Source organism: Trachurus japonicus, chromosome 3 (genome assembly GCF_045865225.1).
Source record: "Trachurus japonicus isolate A0001 chromosome 3, Traja_1.0".
In the NCBI taxonomy this organism is placed as follows: Eukaryota; Metazoa; Chordata; class Actinopteri; order Carangiformes; family Carangidae; genus Trachurus; species Trachurus japonicus.
The window spans coordinates 36,708,433-36,732,569 of NC_140909.1; the positions used below are offsets into that span (position 1 = coordinate 36,708,433).

General features: G+C 41.9%; 2 protein-coding genes across 50 annotated transcripts in view; one reads left to right on the plus strand and one right to left on the minus strand.

Annotated features, from left to right (window-relative positions):
• Positions 1-20,233, plus strand: part of madd (MAP-kinase activating death domain) — a 56,370-nt gene extending 36,137 nt beyond the window's left edge. For 14 of the 49 annotated variants that reach the window (XM_085771939.1, XM_085771920.1, XM_085771961.1 and 11 more), the window contains 16 exons: positions 699-746; positions 2,228-2,331; positions 2,463-2,546; positions 3,010-3,168; positions 3,372-3,492; positions 4,355-4,417; positions 5,317-5,437; positions 5,564-5,669; positions 5,775-5,885; positions 6,572-6,679; positions 8,035-8,199; positions 8,286-8,358; positions 9,873-9,979; positions 14,003-14,072; positions 16,521-16,567; positions 19,211-19,962. In XM_085771939.1, coding sequence (XP_085628065.1) covers positions 699-746; positions 2,228-2,331; positions 2,463-2,546; positions 3,010-3,168; positions 3,372-3,492; positions 4,355-4,417; positions 5,317-5,437; positions 5,564-5,669; positions 5,775-5,885; positions 6,572-6,679; positions 8,035-8,199; positions 8,286-8,358; positions 9,873-9,979; positions 14,003-14,072; positions 16,521-16,567; positions 19,211-19,324 — 1,601 coding nt within the window. In that variant the 3' untranslated portion in view covers positions 19,325-19,962. Of the gene's footprint in view, positions 1-698; positions 747-2,227; positions 2,332-2,462; positions 2,547-3,009; positions 3,169-3,371; positions 3,493-4,354; positions 4,418-5,316; positions 5,438-5,563; positions 5,670-5,774; positions 5,886-6,571; positions 6,680-8,034; positions 8,200-8,285; positions 8,359-9,872; positions 9,980-14,002; positions 14,073-16,520; positions 16,568-19,210 lie in introns of all 49 variants that reach the window. The other 35 variants (XM_085772096.1, XM_085772092.1, XM_085772128.1 and 32 more) reach the window with 13 other exon arrangements.
• A 3,326-nt stretch (positions 20,234-23,559) lies between these two features.
• Positions 23,560-24,137, minus strand: part of bbox1 (butyrobetaine (gamma), 2-oxoglutarate dioxygenase (gamma-butyrobetaine hydroxylase) 1) — a 33,308-nt gene continuing 32,730 nt past the window's right edge. The window contains exon 8 of the mRNA XM_085772198.1: positions 23,560-23,721. Within this exon, the coding sequence (XP_085628324.1) occupies positions 23,561-23,721 (161 nt within the window). The 3' untranslated portion in view covers position 23,560. The remainder of the gene's footprint in view (positions 23,722-24,137) is intronic.

The window sequence follows — 24,137 nt, forward strand, 5'->3', positions numbered from 1 at the left end:
AGAAAGTGGTTTTTCCTATTGGTTGCCAAGGTTTACAATTGGCCGAGAAAGTGCTTCGTAATCTCTTTATCACTTCATTTTCTGACAATTTTTTTCTGGGTCTGTATACGGGGGACACTTTGAGTCAACCACCTTGAACACCTCTCCTACCCGCACCCCTTTTCTTCCTGTTAGAAGTTGCACCTTCAATTCTACAGAATGCTGTGACACTTTGCATCCCGGCTTCAGCAACTGCTCCATTTCACCTGCTGGCTAGTCGGCCTCTCAACCCCCATCCCATGCTCTTTTTCCGGATCAGCCACCTCTCTCTCTCCCTCTCACCTTTGCTCTGGAGAGCCAGACAAATGCAATCAGTGAAATCGGAGCCAAAGCTCATTCTGACGTCACTGTGTGGCTCTCCAGGACTTTGGGCCAGGAGCGCCGGGGTGTGTTGTAATGTTACCTTAGTAGCTGTTACGCACAGTGGAGCCAATTTACCAACAAAACACCTCCTTTTTTCTCCTCCCCCCTGTTGTCCAGACTGAAGCACAGCTACATGCAAACATTACAAAACACCCACATTCAGTAATGACAAAATCTCAATGCTTATTTTGTTTTTGTTTTGATTTGAAATGCTCATCCACCATACATGCCTTTTCAACCAGCTCTCTGACTCTCTCTCTGTCTTTCTCTCCTTGCTTGCAATGCATCTTGGGTAGAATTGTGGAGCAAGCACCAGGATAAAAAAGCTATGGAAAAACCACAGAGTAAGACACTTTTCACACACCAAAAAAAAAAAGAAAAAAAGATTGGGGTGCTGTTGACCTTTTTCCACCCCCTTCTCTTCGCTTTTCAAAACTCACCAGTGTCTTAATACATGAATAAGTAAAAATGAAAGCTCCTAATAAGCATGTCTAAATGGATAACCAAGATAAAAATAAAGTGTATTTATGCTTATTTACTGCAAATGACGTGTGGGTTAGGGGAATGAGAATATTATAGTCTGATGATCTGAAGCGCTAGTTAACATGACACTGTGTTTTATCCTCTAGCAGTGTTGAATTTCCAGTATTAACAACTAGACTCACATAATTTCCCACAGATACAGCGCTGTGAGAAATTATGCTGTTGTCTTAATTCCACAGAAATATTTCATGTTGTGTTAACTCAACACTTGAGAGTCTGTATGTTTGTACATGACAGTTCTTTCAGCAGGCTTTACTGCAGTATGTGTCAGTGTTATACTGTAGTACAGTCAGTAATGACATACATGTAACAGTAATGAGCTTTGTTAGTCTTCCAGCTGGATGTAGAATGTGGTGTCAGCCGAGGCAGGTACATGACTTAGGGAATTAAATGTTATCGTCACTGGTTAAGCTCAAGCAATATGCAGTTATTTCCCAATGTTTTTTTTTTTCCCTCTTGACGCTATGCATCAGGATGAACAGAAATGAATACCTGCTGCCCTGTCCTGCTCTTTTTAACTGTATTTTTTCCAGTTTCAAGTGGCTTGCTGAAAATTGTGTATTTCCAGCCAATATTCTGCAGCTGTTGGCATATTTAAAGGTTTTTTTATAAAATGGTTTTGCAAAACACAAGTGTCATGAAAAAAAAGAAACAATGAAAAAACCAAACAAAAAATCCCCTGAAATCAAGAAAATGTCAGGACCATGTACTCGTCACCACATCTGCATCTACGCAGGTGATAAATAACACTTGAAACAGAAAATGTCTCCTGTACCGTCCATCAGTTTGTCTGCATGCCTAACTGCCTGTGTCTGTTGTTTTTTGGTGTAACCTGGGCCACATTTGCAGCACTGACTGAGAATTAATGTCACGCTCCTGCAGTTTTTTTTTTTCCTTTTTTCATTTGTAACTTTCTCCCAGTAGAACTGCACTCTCTGCCTGCCCCTGTCTCACTTCTCTGTGTGCTACTTAACTCGATTAATCACCAGAGCTGGAAACAGAAAGCTGTGAAACAAAATGTGTGAGATGTATTAGTCAGACTATGTACTTTCAGCTCCTGAAATTATTTTCACCAACGCGATATGAGGTAGTGTTATATACTCAGTGCTTTGCTGGGTGACTAGTGTAATGCAGTGTGGAACTAGAGGCTCTGGCTCTTTAGATGGAGGTAGCGTCAGTGTTGCTGTGCTGTGGTGGCTTTGAGTGAGGCGACGCTGTAAGGTAAGAGGGTTAATGTGGCCTCGTTCAGGAGAACATGCTGAGAATCATGTGTGTGCCGCAGGGTCTGAAGGAGGGAAGCAGCAGCGCCCCCAAGTGGCCGATGCCGACGAGAAGAAGTCACAGATGAGCGCCGACAGTGGCCTCAGTGTCACATCTGGATCTCAGGTTGGTGAAGGGCTTGATGAGATTCACCAGTTGTTGTTTTTTTTATGTTTTGCTAAAAAATTTACTTTAACTCTGCATTCAAATACTTTTTATTTCTCACTCTTCTTTTTTTTCGGGGGGTGGGTTCACAGAAGAGCGACACAGAGTCTGTAACCAGCTCAGAGCCCCCGATCCTGACACGAAGCACCAGCCAGGACTCGGAGGCCAGCACAGTGGTAGGGCATGGCCAAGTCAGACACACTGTACTTCATTTCTATCTGTCGCACACACAAAGTATATCACAACATGAACTGTCTGTTCTGGTGGTTTTGGTCTGAAGTGTTTAATATCCTTCACTTAAAAGTCTGTGACAAAGTGCACACATCATTATTCCAGTATTATATCTTATTTGAGGACTGAGAAACTGGTCTGGTTTCTCAGTTCTCAGATAATCATTTGTTGAAGTTCATATAGAAAATAAACTGTAAAACAGATGCACAGGACATGATTAACCGATGCAAAACTGAGCCTTGCATTAGACTTCTGTGAGTCATCAAGTGTAAACATCACTGTATCTCTTCAGCGCTGTCTCAGGCTGCTACACACACATACAGTATGTGATACTGTCAGGAGCTGTCGGCTATGAAAATGAAAAACCTCCACCTGTGCTGTTCTTACACCTCGACTGTTGTGTTTCAGATAAGCAATAGCTCCGGGGAGACTCTGGGAGCCGACAGTGACCTGAGCAGCACGGCAGGCGACGGCCTCGGCGGGAGAACTGCTGCACATTTAAATCAGTCCAGGGGGACGCTGTCTGACAGTGAGATTGAAACCAATCCAGCCACCAGCTCAGTGTTTGTGAGTAAAAGACGTGTGCACTTAACACAGTTCATAGTTGGGATCATCCTTTTGGAAAACTGCATGCGTTGATCTAAATGGGGATCTTGCATCAGTATTTAATATATGAAACTGCTCAAGATTCAGCAAAACAAAACATTTGTTATGTATTTCGTCATCGTATTGGCTCGTTCATAAACACAACGCTTGTCCTGCTCCATCAGGGAAAGACTCACACTCTGAAACCAGGTGCAAAAGACCACGGACTCGCTATGGCCAAGGGTCCGCCTCCACAGCCCATGGAGGACATCAGTATGAGGATTTACCTGTGTGAAGGCCTGCTGGGTATGTACTGCCGTCGACTCTGGACTTTACTATCTAAAAAAACTAACATTTAATACTCAGATGTCAAGAAACAGTTCCTTCCCCTGTTCTTGAGAACACCTATCCAGTTTTAACCACTGCCTCTCTTCCTCTGCCTCTGTATATCGCTCGGTGCTGCTTTACTAACATTATTTTTGTTGTTTGTCAAAGAACCAAGATACCAAGTAAAGACACCTCCACTAAAGTCAAGGCAGTGTTATGTTGTGTCTTCGTGACCTTTCACTCAGTACTTGTGATCGCTCTCACTGCGCGTGAACACAGCGAGCTCTGATAATAATGCAGAGTTATTTTTAAAAGAAAAAAGAAGAAGAAGTCACAAGTCAGACATGTGATACAGAAGTAGTGTAATTGTTGTATGATGAAATAGTGAAGTCAACATCTGTTAACAGTGAAAGGTTACATCCTGAATACTGTGTGTGGTCTGATGTCACTTTCCACATACGGTACATAAATAGAAGCAGGAAGTCTTCACTTCTGTTTGTCTGCTAGGTTTGGAAAAATGAATATAAGAATCTGTAATTTAAAGTGTGCATTAAATGATTATGAAAAACTCAATTTAATTTGAGATGTGTAAAAACAAAAAAGGACGCATTATTAGTCTGCACTAATCCTGTATTATAATGTAACTCAGTACAATTGGAAGTTACAGGATTTAATTAGTGAGTAAATGATGATGTGGTTGTTGTGCTGGTCTTTGTTCCTCTGGTGCTCTCAGCTCTCTGCTCTTGTTGTTGCCATTAAACCCACTCACCTCTGGAGCTAACCCCTCCTGCTCTCGCTGCTTCTCTTCCCTCCTGCTGCTTCTCCTGGGAAATTCTTCCAGGCCGCGATAAGAGCTCCGTTTGGGATCAACTAGAGGATGCTGCCATGGAAACCTTTTCTCTAAGTAGGGCTAATCTCTTGCCTTTGCCCCTTTTCCTGTGTGTGTATACTGTGTGTGTGCAGTGTATCCATTGTCGGGCCGGACTCGCCGCATGTTTAATCTTTGATGTGATGTGATGTGGGTGTTTTCCTGTCTGTCCACTGGTGAGCTGCACGTCTGAGCCAATGTTAACGCGACATAGAGGTGGGAGACATTCCCTCACCGGCAGATCAAAGATGGCAAAATGTGTGAAATTTCCATGCACTTTATTTTAACTTCTGTTCACTTGCATTTGAATGAAAAGTCTTGACATTTCATGGGTCTGCATATTGAATGAGTGTTGCCTTCAAGTGCCGTTCGAAATGTAATTATGACTGGAGCACACTCAGATGAGCCACCAGCTGTTGAATAAGATTGGGAAATGTCAAGATTTCCAATTAGTTGCTCATGATACTTGGATGAAGGAGGAGAAACTGGCTCAGCTGATGTTCATATAAGTGAAATATTTCATCTTTATCTCAGCCTGAGAAATGTATTTGTTATTTCTTTGGTTCCCCCAATTTGCATGCATTTTTGGTTTTAAGCTATGAATTATGTTACAGAGATTTGCAACTTAATATTCAAATCCAAACAACAGCCCACACAATAAAACTGTTGTATTTTATAGCCTAACTCTGCCCATGTAATGAATGAATGTTTTTTAAAGTCAATCGACGAGAAAAAAAAAAAAAAAGCATTTACATGGGCAGAGTAAGGATATAAAATACAACAGTTCTGAAAACTTTTTTAAAATTATTTCTTGAAAAGTCAGTGTATGCTTGCAGCTGCGCATGGTTTAGTTTGTGTTAGAGTGGATCAGCTGTGTCGTTGACGTTACTGTCCAGCTCCAGGAGCCAGGTGTGAACTTGTCTGCATGTGTTCAGGTAAGGAGCGCTCCACACTGTGGGACCAGGTGCAGTTCTGGGAGGACGCCTACTTGGATGCTGTGATGTTGGAGCGTGAGGGCATGGGCATGGACCAGGGACCCCAGGAGATGATCGAAAGGTTCAACATGGCTGTCTTTATTTGTTCATGATGCAGATTAATTTCTTTTGTCTTGTGCTACATCACCTTTTCTTAAATGCCTTCACACTATTAACACTTGCTGTCCTGCGTTGTGTTTGTGAACAGATACCTGTCACTAGGAGATCACGACCGAAAGCGTCTGGAGGATGATGAGGACAGACTTCTTGCCACCCTGCTGCACAATATGATTGCTTACTTGCTAATGATGAAAGTAGGAAGATGTTGCTTGTTATTTAAATCGCCAACAGTCAAATCACTGGCTTCATGCTGCACGTTCAATGCTTTAACCCCCTTTCCCCGAATGTTGTTGCTATAGGTGAACAAAAACGACATCAGGAAGAAGGTGAGGCGTCTGATGGGGAAGTCCCACATTGGCCTCACATACAGCCAAGAGATCAATGAGATACTGGACAAACTGGCCAACATGGTGAATATCTGCCCTTTTATTTATTCAGTCATTCCAACTAGTGACATTTAATTTTACGGGATTCATGTCTAAATAATGTCCTGAATAATTAATAATGACAATAATGCTTTTGTTAAGGTGATAGTTCAACATTTTGGCCCAATGCCATAATCCCTATAGTTTTAGGAGTAGGTTCGTTACCTTTAATTGTCGGCTTAATTGTCGACTGCTTGCCGAAAAACTGCCCCCAACAGGAACGCGCATCAGCGGTTTTGCATCTATTTGCCTCTAAAACAACTCTGTCTGGTAACGTTCTGTTATTATCTCATAGCGTGGTGAATGTGCAGGTCACAACTTGTCCACCAGAGCGTTTTGGAGTTGTTGGATTGTGTATTTGATGTTAGCCTCCGTAGCGTAGCTCTGAGTAGCTCACGGCTCTGCTCCGCCTTTCTAAAAATAGCTTGCACCGACAATTAAAGGTAACGAACCTACTCCTAAAACTATAGGCATAATTTGCCAAAATTTTGAACTTTCCCTTTAAGTTGAGCATCTGAAGTCCAGATCAGTGTAAACATTCAATGAAAATGAAAAATAAAAGTTTTAATAAGTGAATTTTTAATAAATATTTACTGTTGTTAAATTGATCAGTAATCAATATTAAACCTTCTCAGCAGTCCAACACTGAATGTGTGGTATTTTGTTTGTAGAATGGCCGTGAGCTGTCCATCAGGCCCAGCGGCAGCCGTCACATCAAGAAGCAAACGTTTGTGGTCCACGCCGGCACAGACACCACAGGAGACATCTTCTTCATGGAGGTGAGCAACGTGTTGACAATAAATTACAGATAATGATCACAGCTTGTGGAAGCAGTCTCCTCTGTGAAATGTCAGGACTAAAGTCTAAGTCGATCAGTATTGAGTCATGTTGACGAATAATCCTCAGGACTAATTCATCAATTCAGTAGTCAGCACAAGCTTCGTCCATCTAAGATCCATCGCAAAACTCAAATCATTCCTGTCAGCCAAAAATTTAGAAACCTTGGGTCACGCTTTCATTTCCTCCCAACTGGACTATTGTAGTTCTCTACTCTGGAATCATCCGATCAGCCCTATCCCGTTTAAACTTAATCCAAAATGCAACAGAAAGACTCATTACTGCTACCAGAAAAATCAATTATATGTCTCCTGTACTGACCACACTTCACTGGTTACCTGTTAAATATAGGATTCATTTTAAGATACTTTTTAGAACCAGATTATATCTCAGAACTCCTCACCCCCTACTCCACCTACACAACTAAAAACAAGAGGTGACAGAGCCTTTTCATTTACTGGTCCCAAACTATGGAACAGTCTCTTACAAACAATCAGATCTTCACCCTCCATAGACATCTTTAAAACTCAGCTAAAAACTTATCTCTTCTCTTTGGCTTTTAATTCAGTCTCATGAGATTTTCCCATCCCATCATTCCCACTCACTTGTTTTTAATGTCTGTCCTGTCTTTGTTTGAATTAATCTTGTATGCAAAGCACTTTGGTCAACACCTGTTGTTTTTAAATGTGCTCTAGAAATAAAATAGACTTAACTATTTCAACACAGTCTCCAAAAAGCACTTTTAAAAAGTTTCAAATCAGTGTTGTGACTACACTTTTGTGTATACCTGTATTTGATAATCAATCAAACACGTTTCTCTCATTGTAACTGTAGACAAAATCATTCAAATTCTTCCTTTTTTATACCAAACAAAATGGTAATGACTGAATTAAACTGACTGAAAGATGTAATGCAATTATTGGATAAGAACTGTATCCTTATGCTTGATAAACAGTCAAAGAGATGGTGTCAGGTTTGACCTGTGAGGACAAAAGAAACATTGAAATAAGCAGTTGAGATTTTCTTCTTTTTCTGCTACCTGAATATTACTCAGAAGAACATTAAAGAAATGAGTGGAATGAATTAGAGGATGAAAACATTTCTGTTACTGTAAGAGGGTGGGTGAGTATAATGTGATGGAGCTGCTGGTGTGGAAAAGTGGATTATAAATTGAAATGTGATCCATTGCAGTGGGCTGCAGGTTACTGCTGCTGGGCCTTTATTTGCTGCTGTTATTTGTACATGTACATTTGTCATCATTACACCGTCAGATTGCACTGACTGATGATCGTTTCAGGTTTGTGACGACTGTATAGTCCTGCGCAGCAACATCGGCACAGTTTACGAGCGCTGGTGGTACGAGAAGCTCATCAACATGACCTACTGCCCCAAGACCAAGGTCCTGTGTCTGTGGAGACGCAACGGCCAAGAGACGCAGCTCAACAAGTTCTATACCAAAAAGGTCAGAAACGGCATTCTGCTCTTTTATCCACTGTGAGAGAGCAGCGGTCAGTGACTCAAACGGCCTCTCTCCCCTTTGTGTTCCAGTGTCGTGAACTCTACTACTGTGTTAAAGACAGTATGGAAAGAGCTGCAGCAAGACAGCAGAGCATTAAACCAGGTATGGACAGTCAGTTGGCTGTGCTTAAAGGGATAATTCAACATTCTGGCAAATTGGCCCATTGCCAAAATCCCCATAGTCTTAGCAGTAGGTTCGTTACCTTTAATTGTTGGTGCAAGCTACTTTTAGAACGGTGGAGCCGTTCTAAAAGTAGCTTGCAGCTGCTCAGAGCTGCTCAGAGCTACTACGGAGAAAAATATCTTGCACCGACAATTAAAGGTAACGAACCTACTCCTAAAACTATTATGGCAATGGGCCAATTTGCTAAAATGTTGAACTATCCCTTTAATTTCATTTCATTTCATTTTTTCACAACTTTTTCCAATAAACATACACAACACTTTCTTATTTCCTGGTTGGAAAGGAGCAGGGAGATTTTATATTGCCTGCCCCTCACGCAATACATAATTTTTCTGAAATAATCAGTCAATCACTGAGCAACAGTCTTACAATAAAGTAAACAAACACAGTTTCAATCTGACATTTTTGCATTAATAAAGAGTTTGTGAGTCATTAATTACTTTATCATAAGTTCTGATTGTTATTTCTTTTAGCATTTTCTTGAATTGGAATATATTTGTACAGGTCTTGAGATCATTACATTGAGAATTCCACAATTTGACTCCAACTACAGAGATGCACATCTGTTTTACTTTGCCTTTGTGTTTCCTATCTTTCCTCCCATGTGGCATTCTGTGCCCTGGACTTTTAACATTAAAGGGATAGTTCAACATTTTGGCAAATTGGCAGTCTTAGCAGAAGGTTTGTTACCTTTAATTGTCGGTGCAAGCTATTTTTAGAATGGTGGAGCAGAGCCGCAAGCTGCTCAGAGCTACGCTACGGAGGCTAATGGGATTTCTTGGTTTCCCTCATCAAATACACAATCCAACAACTCCAAAAGTCTCTCGTGGACAAGTTGTGACCTGCACATTCACTACACTATGAAATAATAACAGAACGTTACGAGGCATCATTCATGCAAAACCGCTGATGCGCGTTTCCGTTGGGGGCAGTTTTTCGGCAAGCAGTCTCTGCATTTGCCTCAAAAACAACTCTTATCTCTTAACGTTCCGTTATTATCTCATGGCATGGTGAATGTGCAGGTCACAACTTGCCATTAGCCTCCGTAGCGTAGCTTGGAGCAGCTCGCAGCTCTGCTCCGCCGTTCTAAAAATAGCTTGCACCGACAATTAAAGGAAACGAAACTAATCCTAAAACTATAGGGTTTATGGCAATGGGCCAATTTTCCAAAATGTTGAACTATCCCTTTAAGAGCCAGCCCCCTCTCTGGGTGAGATTTTACTTATGGTTATGATTATAAAGCACTTTAGTTTCAGGGTCACAGTCAAATGCATAAAAGTCAAAACCTACAAGGACGAGCTCAAACACTCCTTCGCCCACATCCCAGCAGCGTGTAATTCCTCCTTTTCCCTCCGTGCCCTCGGCCCGTTGAGACTCAAGCGAGGAATTAATTATCCGTACGAGCTCTGAACCAGCGTGTGGTTTTCCTCCAGGGCCGGAGCTGGGCGGAGAGTTTCCCGTCCAGGACATGAAAACCGGCGAAGGCGGACTGCTGCAGGTCACACTGGAAGGAATCAACCTTAAATTCATGCACAGCCAGGTAAGAGGCCAGCAGCACGGCACAGACGCTGCTGCTCATCTCACACAAGGGCATGAAAATGAAAATCACTCGTGATGGTTCAGAGTTCATCCCGTCCTTCTGTCCACCTTTCTGCTCGTCTCTCCCGTTTGCCTCTGTATCATTTCCTTTCATCATGTGACGTCTTCCTCTAATGTCGCTTAAACAAATGAAAAATCAAAAACTCTAATGACAGCGATGACTGACTCCAACATGTCTGATTGGCTTTCACTCATACACAGACGTCGCCCCCTAGAGGAAGAATTCCTGTTTGTGCTTTTGCTTTTTTTTTTTTTTTTTTTGTGTATTTGCTTCTTTCAGTTCCAGATGGTGTTTGTTTGTGTGTGTGTGTGCGCGCCTGTGTGTGCGTCTCTGTTTGTGTGCATGCGTTTCTCCAAATAATATTAACACATCCTTCCACACAAGTTTCTTTTTTGACATCTGTGGTGCTCAAACCTCATGTTCATTTACTGTGTGGGAGGAGATGAAGTGTTAATGTGTGTGTTGTGCATCAGTGGTTAAGACGGACGACCTTGAGCAAAGACTTTTCATTAATAATTGGCTATTAAATAGCAACTTTGACATTTAAGTTTGGACCCTTGAACATCGTCATGTGTTGTCTTCACGTCTGTGCAGGTAGTGATAGCCGGGGTTCCTATGCCCCCCCCCCCCAGGTTCATTAGGCCGTGAAGCTGTGATTGAACAATGCGCCGCAGTTGAATAGTCTGAGCAGTGACCCACTCAGCTAACACACGTCACACACGTCAGGAGTGACGTGTCACCGACGACTAATTGATCCTGGTTTTGACATGTTTGTCTCAGATCTTTCTCCCTCTCACCCAGTGCAGAGGAGCTGAATAGAATCTCATCTGTGGTGCTCACACTGTTTTATTTAAAGTATTAATAAGTAATAAGTGCTAATAGTAATGTCAGTGGAGTTTTTTCATTGGAGCTGCTTTTACTGCATTTATATTTTCTTCTGCTACTTTACAGCTCGGTGATGTGGCCTATAAATAGTGCTGTGATGTTCTCAGGCTGCATCACAACAAATAGTATGTATTGTATGTATTTGTCGTGGTAGTTAGAAATCTCCTTTAAAGCACTTAATGCACTTTTTTGTCCACTATTGAATCAAGTAATTAACCCTTTTACATCCAAGATCTCATTCACAAGAGCGACAGCACACGGATGGATGGATGGATGGATGGATAGTCTTTATTGTCATGTGTAGAAAATCAATACAATATATACAATGAAATATGTTATATTCAGCGCAGTTCATAAGCAATAGGTTGAAAACAAAATATGTGCAGATGTGACACCGATAAGTGCAGACGCAATTGAATAAACACTGGCACTATTCAGTGGTCTGGTCTCACGTTGTGGGATATTTAAGACAAAACTGTAGATGAGCTCTGACAGTTGCCATGCAGACAGGGCAGCAAAACTTAACACACTGTTCATGGTGTCTGCACTGAGCTAGTGAAGACAGGTGAGGTCAATCACATGGACACAGGGCAGATTGGCTCTGTGGAGATATTTATATAGATAAGATGGAGCTGAACAAGGAGAGCTTTATGAATACACATCAGCCAGCGTATATTGATAGTTTCTCTGCCTGCAGGTAAAAGATGAATGTGGTCCCTGCAACATTAGTGGACATTAAAGGGATAGTTCAGTTTTTTTTAAGTGGGGTTGTATGAGGTACAAATGGCCACTAAGTATATCTGTAGTAGAAAGGCGTTTGCTCCCTCACACTGAGAAACACTGGTGCATTGTGCTCCACTGAGACTTTTAAAGGGGATGTATTATGGAAATATCACTTTTTGATAAAAATATCTGTAATGTGTAGGCTTCCAGTGATCCCCTACCTGGGACCGGTAGAAGGGGTGGGGCGGGGCAAGCAGTGGCTCATTTGCATTTAAAGGGACAGGCACTGAAACCAGCCGTTCTGAACAGGGCTGTTCTGATAGGATGAAAAGAGCTGTGATGTTTGATCCTTGGGGTATTTTGACCAAAGCATGTCACAGACATGTCTTTAAGACACGTGGGAACTATTTTAATTAATGGAAAGGGGGCATAATATGTCTCCTTAAGTTTTTAAGTCCAGTTGCTGCTAACCAGCCCATCATTAACTGTTTAACAGAGGCAGGCCTTCTTCTCTCCTGCAGCTTCAGCCAGTTTGGGATAGCGACACATTTACCAGTGCAGCGACTCTGTGAGCAGAGTGAGAACCAGCTGCAGGCCACAGCAGTACCAGTACACACACAGTTTACTTTCAGAATAAAATCACAGCAGTAAACAGGAGGCAGAGTCCTGCGAGTGTGTTGTCTGTGAGAGGGAGACGGTCCATAGAGTACAGTAATATAATGTTATATAAATATAATGTTTGATTGCTGTGAGCATCACGGATGAAAGTTCATTCTTCTCCTTTGTAAAACCTGGATATCACACAATGTATTTCTATCATTTTGGTTAACTGACCCTTTAACTTGAATGTCACTACACTGAGTCACTGTTTTTTATTGTTGTTGTTGTTATTATTACTGCTGCCTGCTTTTCCTTTCTGCTTCTGCTTTTTCTACCTCAGCCTTTTTGGCTCTAGTTGCATTTCTGTGCTTCACGTTGCACGGGGTTGAGCGCCACACGTCCAAACGTTTTTTGTTTTTGTTTTTCTCACCACCATCGAGCTGAGACTCAGCAGCTCAGTGAGGAGCACGACTCTAGACTGAACACTTTCCATTAGCAGTTTAGCTACAGTTGTTAGATGATGAGCGGCTGCGCATTAGGCTCGTGGAGAGTTGTGGTTTGGTATTCAGATCAGTTTGACCGAACCTTGAGCAGGAGCTTTACGTGTTTTTTGTTTTTTTGTTTTTTTTTCATTTTGTTTGTTATGACTAAGCGAGGATTTGTACTGAGCGAGCAGCGGGCGAGGCTCTGAGCAGCTGTGCGTTGAGAGAGGTGTCGGAGGTGATATCCTACCCTGTAGCAGGATTTACTTTCCATCAGCGACTGCCCTCATATATCTGTTCTGCTGTGTGAGCAAGTGGTGTTGGTGCCAGCCCTTGTTGCTGGAGGAGGAGGCATGGAGGGCTCTGGGGGACTGAGATGTTTAAAGTCCAGGAAAACAAAGGTGAATCCAGCTCTCAACACCCTAGTCAAACCTCTAGTTCTCTTTTTTTTTTCTTTTCTTCTCCTTCTCCTCCTATTTCCTAGTTTATGGGGGCTGATTGGTCTCGTGACGGTTTCTTTTTCCACATTGGCTCTGGTAACCTCTTTAGATTCTTGACCTGACTCTGTACGAGGCTGTTAGCTAGCGCCCTCTCGGAGTGTCGTCGAGTGTTTGTGCTCTTCTGTCCGATAATAATCCAAACCATTTCTCTCCCATGCTCTCTCCCCCTGCAAGGAGCGGAAGGTACACAACCTCTGCTGTGTTTGCTTATTAGCAGTTAACATCTTCTTGGGTTTCCTTTTGTGTTTTTTCTCTATCTTTTTCTTTTGACTGTCGTAGCTGTTTGGCAAATCTAAGTTTGTGTCCTTGTCTACATTTTTATATGGAAATTCCATGTATGCATCATATGGGCCATACTGCATCTCTGAGCATAAAAAGAAATGTGTTTTTTTTCTTTTTATTTAACTTAACCTTTTGCTGTTTTACATCCTAAGACAAGTAAAAACGTTTCAGTTCTGAAACACTTCATTTATGAAACAAGTCATGCTGAATTAGTTTTGAGCTTTGAGCAGACTAAATGCATTTCTCCTCATTTAACCGTCGCCCATGTATGCGTTTGATCATGGAAACTTCTCATAGTGTGCTTTTCTTTTCTTTCATTAGCTGTTATAAAAGCTTGCCTCCATGTGTAGTTGTTTTATTTTTACCTTTCACACTGAATAAAACAAGTTAAACATGGTTAATTTCTAAATATAAAGTGCTTACTTTTCATCCAGTGTTGTTGAGTTAATAATGTTCTGTCTTGTTTTGTTTGTTTTTTTGTTTGTTTTTAGGTTTTCATAGAGCTGAGTCACATTAAAAAGTGCAATACAGTGAAGGGAGTCTTTGTCCTGGAGGAATTTGGTAATTACACCATCTATTGATTCTAGGCCTGTACTCGGCACGGCAGTAACTCAGCTTCATGGCAAACGTATTGACCAGAGCTAATAAGCGTTCACTAAATTGGATGCTCGTTCTCCTCGAGGAGCACTGAGACACTGACGTCTGCAGGTGCTTAAGTCAGAGAGGAATTCTTCAGGGGACGAGGGTTTCCTCCAGTCACGAGGTCGTGTTGAGGCTCAGGGCAGGAGACGTTTAATTCAGCAGGTGGAGAGGAAACTAGAAGTCAGCCCAGTGGTTAAAGAAAGAAAGTGTGAGGGAGGAGCCAGGCTGCTTTATCCTTATTTAATTATTTGTAATATAAGAATGAAATGAAAAATCATGTCAGTAAATTTGAGTAATTCCCCCTCTAGACCTTAAATGGTGTAATTCAGATTATGTGACATCATTTTAAAAGAAACAAAGTCCAGATATTTATCATACAGATGTTTGTTTATTTTTCATATTTTCATCTCATCCAAACCTGGTTCTGATTCGTATTCATCATGTCCAGTAACTGTTAAAAACACATCAGAGAACCTGAAGAACCACCAACACTCACACACTGCAGCTCATTTTCAGTCAGTTCCACACACACTGTCCTGGACTCACCAGAACAAACACATGTATTAATGCACTGCTGAAAGTAGTCCCCAACACATGCACCAACTCCTGTTTCAATAATAGATTAAAAACTGCAGTGGCTTCATTAATCTTTATGAAATATTAAAGTCCATATTTACATAATAGAACTGTAACTAGACACTGACTTAACTGCTGGTTTTCAGCCTTTTCCTGGGATTTGTTATTGGTAATAAAACTTCATAAAAGCCTGAAGTTTGAAGAACATTGGATAATCAATCTTTCTATTAATGTTTTCCTGAAGGAGAAGTAAAATATTAAGCCTGACATTATTAGGGAGTGCCAGACACATCAGCAACTCACTGTTGCTTGACTGGTAAATTAATAAATGAAGAGTTACTCATTTGAAGCAAACTCTGTAACAATTTGACACATTGATTGGACCCGAGTGACGGATAAAAAACTGTTTTAGTTCTTAAACTCCTGATTTATTTACATTAACAACGGGGGAAAAGAAAACCAGTTTGTACTTCACTGTCAGTGACAAACAGTGACACAAAACAGGAATATTCATGTTGCTGAAGACTGAAGGCAAACTGAATCTTTATTGGACGGTTTGACAGAGCAGGACTTGATCATCAGATGAGCAGAGCAGTGTGAGGGAGAGGAAAGAAGAGAGTTTATATATAATCCAATAGTATAATAGTCGCTGTAGTGAGCAGACGTCTGATTAGTGAGTGCAGTCAGACACGATGACCAACAGTGAGTCAGAGCAGAGTGTGATGAGCCAGGCTGGGTTACTGTCGTGTCTCTGTGCTGCTTTTGTAATGTTGCCCTCATCTTTGCCACTATGAAAACCTTCATTCTCCAGCAGGTAAAGTGTTGTCACCTTTCTCCTTTTCTTATTCAAACTAATTCTGTGCACAATGTTTCCTCACTCGGTTCGTTACACTGATTAATTTTTCAGTTGTTCCTCTGCTTCCTTCATCACTCGCTTAATTTTTTTATTTTTTTAAATTTCGGAGATCACCCCAGACTCCATCTCTCTCTCATGTGCTCACCCCTCTCCGACAGCCTCCCTCTGTATCTCCGTGGAGATCTGTTGGTGGGCCTGTTGTTTTGGGGGGAGGGAGGGGGGAGGAGGGGTTGAGCAGAGGGACCTCACATTTCCCAGCCCCGTCCCCCCCACCCACCCCGCCCCGCCCGCCCCTTCATCTGTCCAGATCTCAGCCTCCTCTCATCTCTGCTATGGGTTCACAGTTACTAATGAAAAGTCAACCTGTCCTTCGGACAGTGACCTGGTCCTGGGTCAAAGGGTTTTGACCTCTTCTAGCTGCTTCTCTGTGATGTCTCTGAACTTTCAGTTCTCTGGGGTGGAACGGGTTGGGGGGTGGGGGTGGGGGAGGGGCTCTTCCTTGTGTTTCTCTTTCTTTCTTTTCATAATTGAAAGTTTCTAACCTCTGGAAGTCTCTTGTTAGAAGACATATGTGTTTTTATTTGTCCATTTTGTGGGCCATGAACGTCTCAGCAACAGTCCCAACCTCCCCTTTAATTTGACTTTGATTTCTAATATAAAAAGTTAAATTATTACACAAGTCCCTCACATGGGCCTTTTTAATGAATTAAAATACATACACCATGTTTCAACATAAAGTATTAACCCTCCTAAAGGAGCCACTCGTCCTCCTCTCTGTCCAGGGACTGTTGTGGTGGACTCTCTTGGCCCACGTCTCATTGTACACCTTGTTGACAGTTCACCCCTGTAAACCCCCCCCCAAAGCTCTCAAACATGAACTCACTGAGGTTCCTGCTGCCTTTGAATTCTTTGTTTTGTCTCTTGCACCGGCATAGTTCCTGAAACTAAAGAAGTGGTGATCCACAAGTACAAGACCCCCATGGTGAGTCCTCGCTCCGTCCGTCACACTCTGTGCTTGTTAGCAGTGCATGTGGAGTGCTAGTCGCCAGGTGACGCGCCGCCTCGTTTTAAAACAATGACACGCAATAACTCACACCAAGCTCCGTCTGACACCTGAATGTGAACGGAAACACAGCAGAGTCACATGAACTTCCTATAAAAATCCAATAAAACACATGCTGACAAAGTTTTCTTTTCAGCACATCATTTACAGATAAACAGTGATAAATGGTAATACAGCGCCTTGTAAAAGTATTAATACCGCTTGAACTTTACCACATTTTTTCACGTTACAACCACAAACTTAAATGTATTTTATTAAAGGGATAGTTCGACATTTTTGGCAAGTTGGCCCATTCCCATAATCCCTATAGTCATAGCATCAGGTTTGTTAACTTTAATTGTCAGTGCAAGCTATTTTTAGAACGGCGAAACAGAGGCGCTAGCTGCTCAGAGCTACGCTACGGAAGCTAATGGGATTTCTTGGTTTCTCTCATCAAATACACAATCCAACCACTCCAAAATGCTCTCTTGGATTGTGTATTTGAATAGTTTGATGAGAGAAACCAAGAAATCCCATTAGCCTCCGTAGCGTAGCTCGCAGCTCTGCTCCGGCGTCCTAAAAATAGCTTGCACCTGGCCTCCCTCGGTCTAGCTTATTTCGATATTTCCAAGTCCGCCACTTCCTTCAACATCATGATCCCAACTTTCCATACATAGCATCACCTTCTGGTTTAGATGATCTGTTAAAATCCACATTCAAGACTTCTGTATGTTTATCTATTGTTGATGCTCAATAAAAAGAGAATGAAAAAAAAAAACGACAATTAAAGGTAACGAACCTACTGCCAAAACTATCCCTTTAAGATTGTATGCGATGGACCAACACAAACTAGCACATCATTTTGAAGTTGAAGGAAAATAATATGTGGTGTTCAAGGGTTTCTAAATCTGAAAAGTGTGACTTACATATATATTCAGAGTCAATACTTTGTTGAACCACCAGCTACAGCTGCAAGTCTTTTGGGGTTTGTCTCTAGCAGCTTTGCAATTTTTGCCCATTCTTCTTTGCAAAACAGCTCCAGTTCAGTCAGATTGGATGGATTGGATTGCCACAGATTCTCAATAGGATTTGGGTCTGTAGGACTTTGACTGGGCCGTTCTAACACATGGATATATCTACTTGGCTGTAAACCAGTCCATTGTAGATCTGGCTGTGTGTTTAGGGTGGTTGTCCTGCTGGAAGGTGAACCTCCGTCCCAGTCTCCAGTCTCTTGCTGTGTTTAACAGCTTTTCCTCTAGGATTGTCCTGTATTGAGCTCCATCCATCTTCCCATCAACCCTGTCCCTGCTGAAGTAAAGCCTCCACACAGCATGATGTTGCCACCACCATGCGTCACTGTGGGGATGGTGCGTTTAGGTTGATGTGCAGTGTTAGTTTTCCACCACACATACAGTAGAGTAGCAGCATTTTGCACGTAGGCCAAAAAGTTAAATTCTGGTCTTCAATTTTTACCATGTATCATTTTCCTTCTACTTCACAATTATGCGCTACTTTGTGTTGGTCCATCACATAAAATCTTAATATAATACATTTAAGTTTGTGGTTGTAATGTGAAAAGATGTGGAACAATTCAAGGGGTATGAATACTTTTGCAAGGTACTGTATATAATACTCAAGATTTAAGGAGTCAATGCAAAATAACAATAATATTGTATTGTAATATGATTGTATGTTGGGGCCTCTGAGCTTTACAGTGACTGTCATTTTATCAAAACATACTGTACATGTTGAGCTCACCTGCTATCACTTCATCAGCTGGTAACTTTTATTCACTCTGTTTTACTGTAATTAGAAAGTTACATTATTAGTCTGTCTCTCAGTTTATTTGACATGTCAGTTGTTCCAGCTAATAAAAGTGTATATAAGACTTAGAGTCACGGCTGATTGATGATGAGACTTGTAGGAAATGACACCCAGCATACAGCTCTGTAGATTAGACATGAGAAGTGCTGATTGGAGCAGACACAGACAGGCTGAGTGATGCTAATGACCAAGAATAAGAATGAACCAACCAGGAGATCCTGTGGAAATAAGTGGAGTTTAGCTGCCGGTCGATGAGGCGTTCACTGCACTGATAGATCAGTGGGTTTTTTCTAAGTTGAGTTCAGGAAACTTGAGGATTTTGGCACTGGGAGGAACTCGGCACGAAGAGCACGAGACCGAGCCGTGCCCTGTGGAGTTTTCTTTTAAACACCAGTTATTTACATTCAGTGTGACTCACAGAAACACACACTGATCTCTGACAAATGAGTTTCCTTCATTAAACAAGTGCAGAGCCAGGTTTCGTGGAACTTAAATCGCGCGTTGTTTACATCCATGTTTACCCGACAGCTGTGCTTGTTGACTTCAGATCTTCACTGTCACTCTGCCGGGATGTTACCGGCACGACGGCAGAGCGTTAGTGGTCAGAAACCCCTCAGTCACACGCTCGCATCACGACCATGCTGCGTCGGGCCTGAGACGACACTGTGTCTTTTGTTGTGTGTTATTTTGAGCCGGGTACAGATGTGATCCACACCTGGATCGGCCCCCTCCCCTCACAGTCTGCTCTCCCCTCTGCAGGCACATCAGATCTGTTACTCGGTCCTCTGCCTTTTCTCCTACGTGGCGGCAGTGAAGGGGAAGGAGGCGGAAGGAAAACCCAAGATCCTGTCACCGAGGCCCCTTCCTAGCTAGTCTACGCTCCGCACCCTCTTCTCTTCCCTCTCCCCCTCCCCTACCTTCTCCTCCTCTCCTCTCCCCTCCCCATCCTTGGTGTGCCTCTCTACTTGAAACGGCATCTCAGCTCTAAGACCACAGACTTCTGACAATCCCTAACTTTACTCTAAGCACACGATCCCCCGACCCCCCCACCCTCCTCCTCCTGTACATAAAACCCTAAGCCCCCCCCCCCCCCCCTTTTACGTAGATCTTATTGTGTAGACGTGTTTGGTCTGTGATGTCGTGTAAATACTCCCAGCCCCCTCATCGCTGTCGTCCTGATGATCATTCCAACTAGCTAAATGTTTGCCTGCTCCTTAACTCGGGAGAATCAACTCCCCGTAAGCCGTCCTCCTCTGCGTCAAAGTCTTCTAACCCCCCCTCCCTCTCCCCACCTCCCTCCGCCCCTAACTGTTTGTACAGACAGGAGAAGTGAGGGACATCCCCGAGGCACACAGTGCATGCAGGTCCCGTGCACAGCCTTGACTTTCACTACAGTACAATAGCCGTCCCCCCCCCTGCTCCCCTCTTGTCTCCATACCACTGTGTGTGTGAGTTACTCTGTGATTATGTGGTTACTGTAAAAGTCCAGTCCGTCCAGTTTGAATCTGGTGATAAAAAAAACAAGAGACCCTCTCGTAGTGCAGGACGTCCCACCCTGACAACGCTACTGTACACTGCACCAGAGCACCGCATGTAAACGCTTGTTAACGGTGTTTGAACCCTGAAATACTGTGAGTGTTCAGACGTGTTCTCTTGCCCTAGCCCGGCCCCACAGGCTCAATTACTGTTCTAGTTCTGCTGTAACATTTCTTGTCCGTGGTCTGTTGTTATCAATTGCATGTTATTACAAGGATGAAAAAATAAATATTATATATATTTCTATATATAGTATTTATTTAATATATACATATATTGACTGTACATTTCTCTGAAAAGTGTTACATATTGTTCATTTGCTAGATGTGCAATACTTAATAAGTAGTTAGCCATTGCCAGAGCCAGGTTTTTCTTGAGTTCACTGGCTTTCACAGAGTGACGAATGTAAGAAAGAACTTCTTTTTTTTTAATATAAGTATATATTGATTGATGTGAATATGAGGACTCAGTGTGACATGACTGTTTATAGTTTGTCTTTCTCTGGTAAATCAACTACAAATCACACAAGGGCTGGAGAGAAGCATCTGTTGCTCTATGGATGTAAACCTTTTTGGAGCGCTCAGGCCACACACCCCAATCAGTGATGTCACAGCAGGTGATTTTTAAGCAACAGCAGGTTGTGGTCGATTGGTCATTACTGATGTCGTCCAGTTTATAAAGCAGGTCAGTGGCTCATGGTGACGTTGATCTGCAGCTGGAGGTTTGTAAAAACCTGATGCACCCGAATGCAGCTGGTTTCATGTCGCATTGTTTTCACCATAGCAGGAAAACTTCAAACAAAAACCAGTGTTCAAATGTCTCCAAGGCTTTCATTGTTGGTTGTAATCAAAACAAACTCACTTAGCAGACACTTTGTGTAGTAGTTGTATGTAGTTTCAGTTATTCAAGTGAAAGCAGAATCCAGAGACTTAAGGCTCTTCTCTCAGCACAGACCACCTGTACAAGGTGTAACTCCACAACCGGATGTTCTGGTCATTATTTATTCATCGTCTGGTCATAGAATGGTTTTTAATGCCCCTCCTTATCTCTCAGTTAAATGTAACTTGTTCCAAGCTGAATCTGAGAACTCAGTCGATGCACTGACATAAAAAAAACAAACAGCTTACTCTGCTGTGACCAAGTGCTGTAGCAGCCAAAGACAAATACCTGCTTTAACATCACTGAATGAGGTTCAACAAAAGTTTAAAAACAAAAAAAAGAAAAAAAAAAACCTCTTAGCGACAGTTTTCCACCCTGTGATTGATTATTGATTTACCATTCAGACGTGTTTAAGCCTACTGCTGTGTCCTCTGCTCCCCGAGGAGAACACCAAGTCTTAATGTTGTCTGTGTTCCCTGGTAGTGTTGAAGCTGGTTCCACCACTGGCCCCATTCACCTTCACAGCAGGAGTGTACGTGTGTGTGTGTGTGTGTGTCTGTGTCTGTGTGTGTGCGTGCATTCATGTGGTGAACAGTTTCTTCTTCAGATCAGCAATATCGGTACAGTTCTATCACTGGAAGATGTTTTATTTAGATTTTGACACGCTTGTTATGTTTAGTAAGTTAGAAGATGCTGGTCCATTCATGAGTAACGGGCTTCTCCAGCTTTGGGAACAGGACGTGGCTCTTTCTGCTTAAGTTCAAAGGACTTTTGTTTTAAACTGGATTATTACAACTCATCTCTTGTCATTTTACTGGTGAGCTGCTGTAACAGAAGGAAAAAAAAATAAGAAATGAGATGCCAGGTGTAAGTATTCCAGTCTTTGAAAAGGTATTTATAGAATATGTACAGCTTTGGCAATATAATAAAGTTGTCCCAAATGAAGCTCTGTGTACTTCATTGTCTGCATGAAGGGAAAAAAAATCAATATGCACAAACAAGTGGAGGCTTTAAATGTTTATTTTAGCACATGGTTTAACAGTAGAGAGAAACATACCAGCTTTAAAATACATGGTTGTAAAATAGTCTGAAAGGTTTAAGACACATTATCAGATGCGCAAAAATACAAAGTCGACCAGAGTGAAGGTTCAAGGATCAGACCTCAGCTGATCATTGTTGCCATGGAGAGAGTACATCCATGTTGTCTTTTTTTTGCAGGGTTACATGAGTAAATGTAAATATTATGTACATAAAAATGCATTAAATGCATCAAATAAAGTGGTAGTTGGTTTTTACCTGAACAGGTTTTCTGGGCTCTTTGGCTACAGGAGATCTAAATGCAGATTCTTCTAACAGTAACAACGGTGAGCACAGAGCGCTCATCAATCTCTAGCAGCTTTAAAAACTCATCAATCAGAAACTGGCACTGTAAAATACCAACAAACTGTTTCAATTATGTTTTTCTTAAAGATCAGATTACCTGTATCTGAGTATTTATGATACTCCTGCTGCCCCACAGCCCAGTGGAGTGGAAGTGACAGAAATGTAATGTATGCTGCTCAAAACACTGGGAAATGGCACAACAGCATTTTATCTTTGTATAAATAGTTACTCTGCATAATCCACAGAAGGCACAGTCAATAGTTTTTGCAGGAACTATCAACACACACACACACACACACCGGTCTGTCCACGCCACCCACCTCCAGGCTCCAGCAGGAGTTTCAAGTAGCTCAAATCTGAAAACCACATCATCAGCTTTTTACTGGCCAAGTTAAAGGGCTGGTTTTAACGTAATGCTGTGTTTTGTTCATTTTCTAAATCACCTCATCTTTAATTTTGTCTAAAACATTAAAAAAATACAATTAGAAATGTATGGTTTCAAAACCTCAGCAGATAAAACCAAATGTTTCTGTTTGACAGTCTTGGTAATTTGGTTGAACAGTTACACTTACGACATATGACCACCTGTGGTGCAGCTGCTGCACCGGGGCTTAAGGCAATTTTCAATTCAGACTGCAGCTCTACAGAGTGAAGGGAAGTCAGGGACATCACGTCCTTGACACAGGCACAGGAGGAAGAGGTAGGAAGTAGCTACCAAGCAGCAAAGAGGGTGAAACCTAAATGGATTCAAAGTTTATAACACAACCAACGTGGAGGCTGAGTCTGAAATCACTGCCTCCTTCTCTGCTCACTTCTATAAAGTGAGAGATATGCAGCTCTTAAATATTTTTTTTCAATATAATGAGGAAGACACTGAAATGGGACAAGATGGCGGACAGTAAACATGAATCTGTAAATAGGAGTGATCTCAGAAACAGCCAGGATGTCTTCAACCAAATCTTTGTCCAGAGAAGCAGGAATGATTAGTTAGTCGTTGAAGTTTTATAAACTCAATATGATGATCATAATGTGGAGAAGCCAGGAAACGTATAAAACTCAAATTTAAGTTTATAAAAACATGTGTAGTCACTTTGACTATTTTAAACTTAACCTTTGCATTGCAGCGTTGCTAGTTGAACTCGGAGGAGAAGCCTCCTGTCACAGGTTTAGCTCTTGACCTGGTGTCAGATAATTTTGTTTCTTTGCACGTTGCCCTCCTCGTCCCGCCGTTTTTATAAGCAACATTTAATTTAATCTAGCTTTTTTGTTTTGTTTTGTTTCTCTGCAAAAATTTGGTTCAGTTTCCAGCGCTCACTCGTTGCCATGGACGCAGCTGCGGAGTATCCGGAGGCGGGACATGACCTCGTCCCAGTCCAGGTAGGCGCCCTCCAGGTGCCGCAGCCTGTCCGGGCGGCTGATGTAGCTCCTCCGGCCGTGCAGCAGACGCCAGTTGTCAAAGGTCACCAGGTCACCTGGACAACAAGAGACAGAGACCAGAGAAGGTGTGAGGGACTTTTCACTTCATCCTGGGTTTGTCTAAAGGAGGACGTTTATTCTGTCACCTCATCCAGAGAAGTCAGGGTCAGCTGCTGGGTATCAGAGTGAAGCCTCAGCTAGCTAATCAGTGAAAACACTGATTTTAGTAACACTTTATAATAAGTACACGCTATTAAACATTAGTTAAGCATTAATAAATACTGAATTCTTCATTTATAACGCATTAATACTCCCTAGTATATCGTTTTAGATACAGTATAGTTAGTGCTTATCAATTTGTAACTGTATTTATAAACTACATACTAATGAGTATTCATGTGTTATAAATTATGAATTCATTAAAGCTTAACTAATGCTTAATAGTGTACTTATTATAAAGTGTTACCCTGAT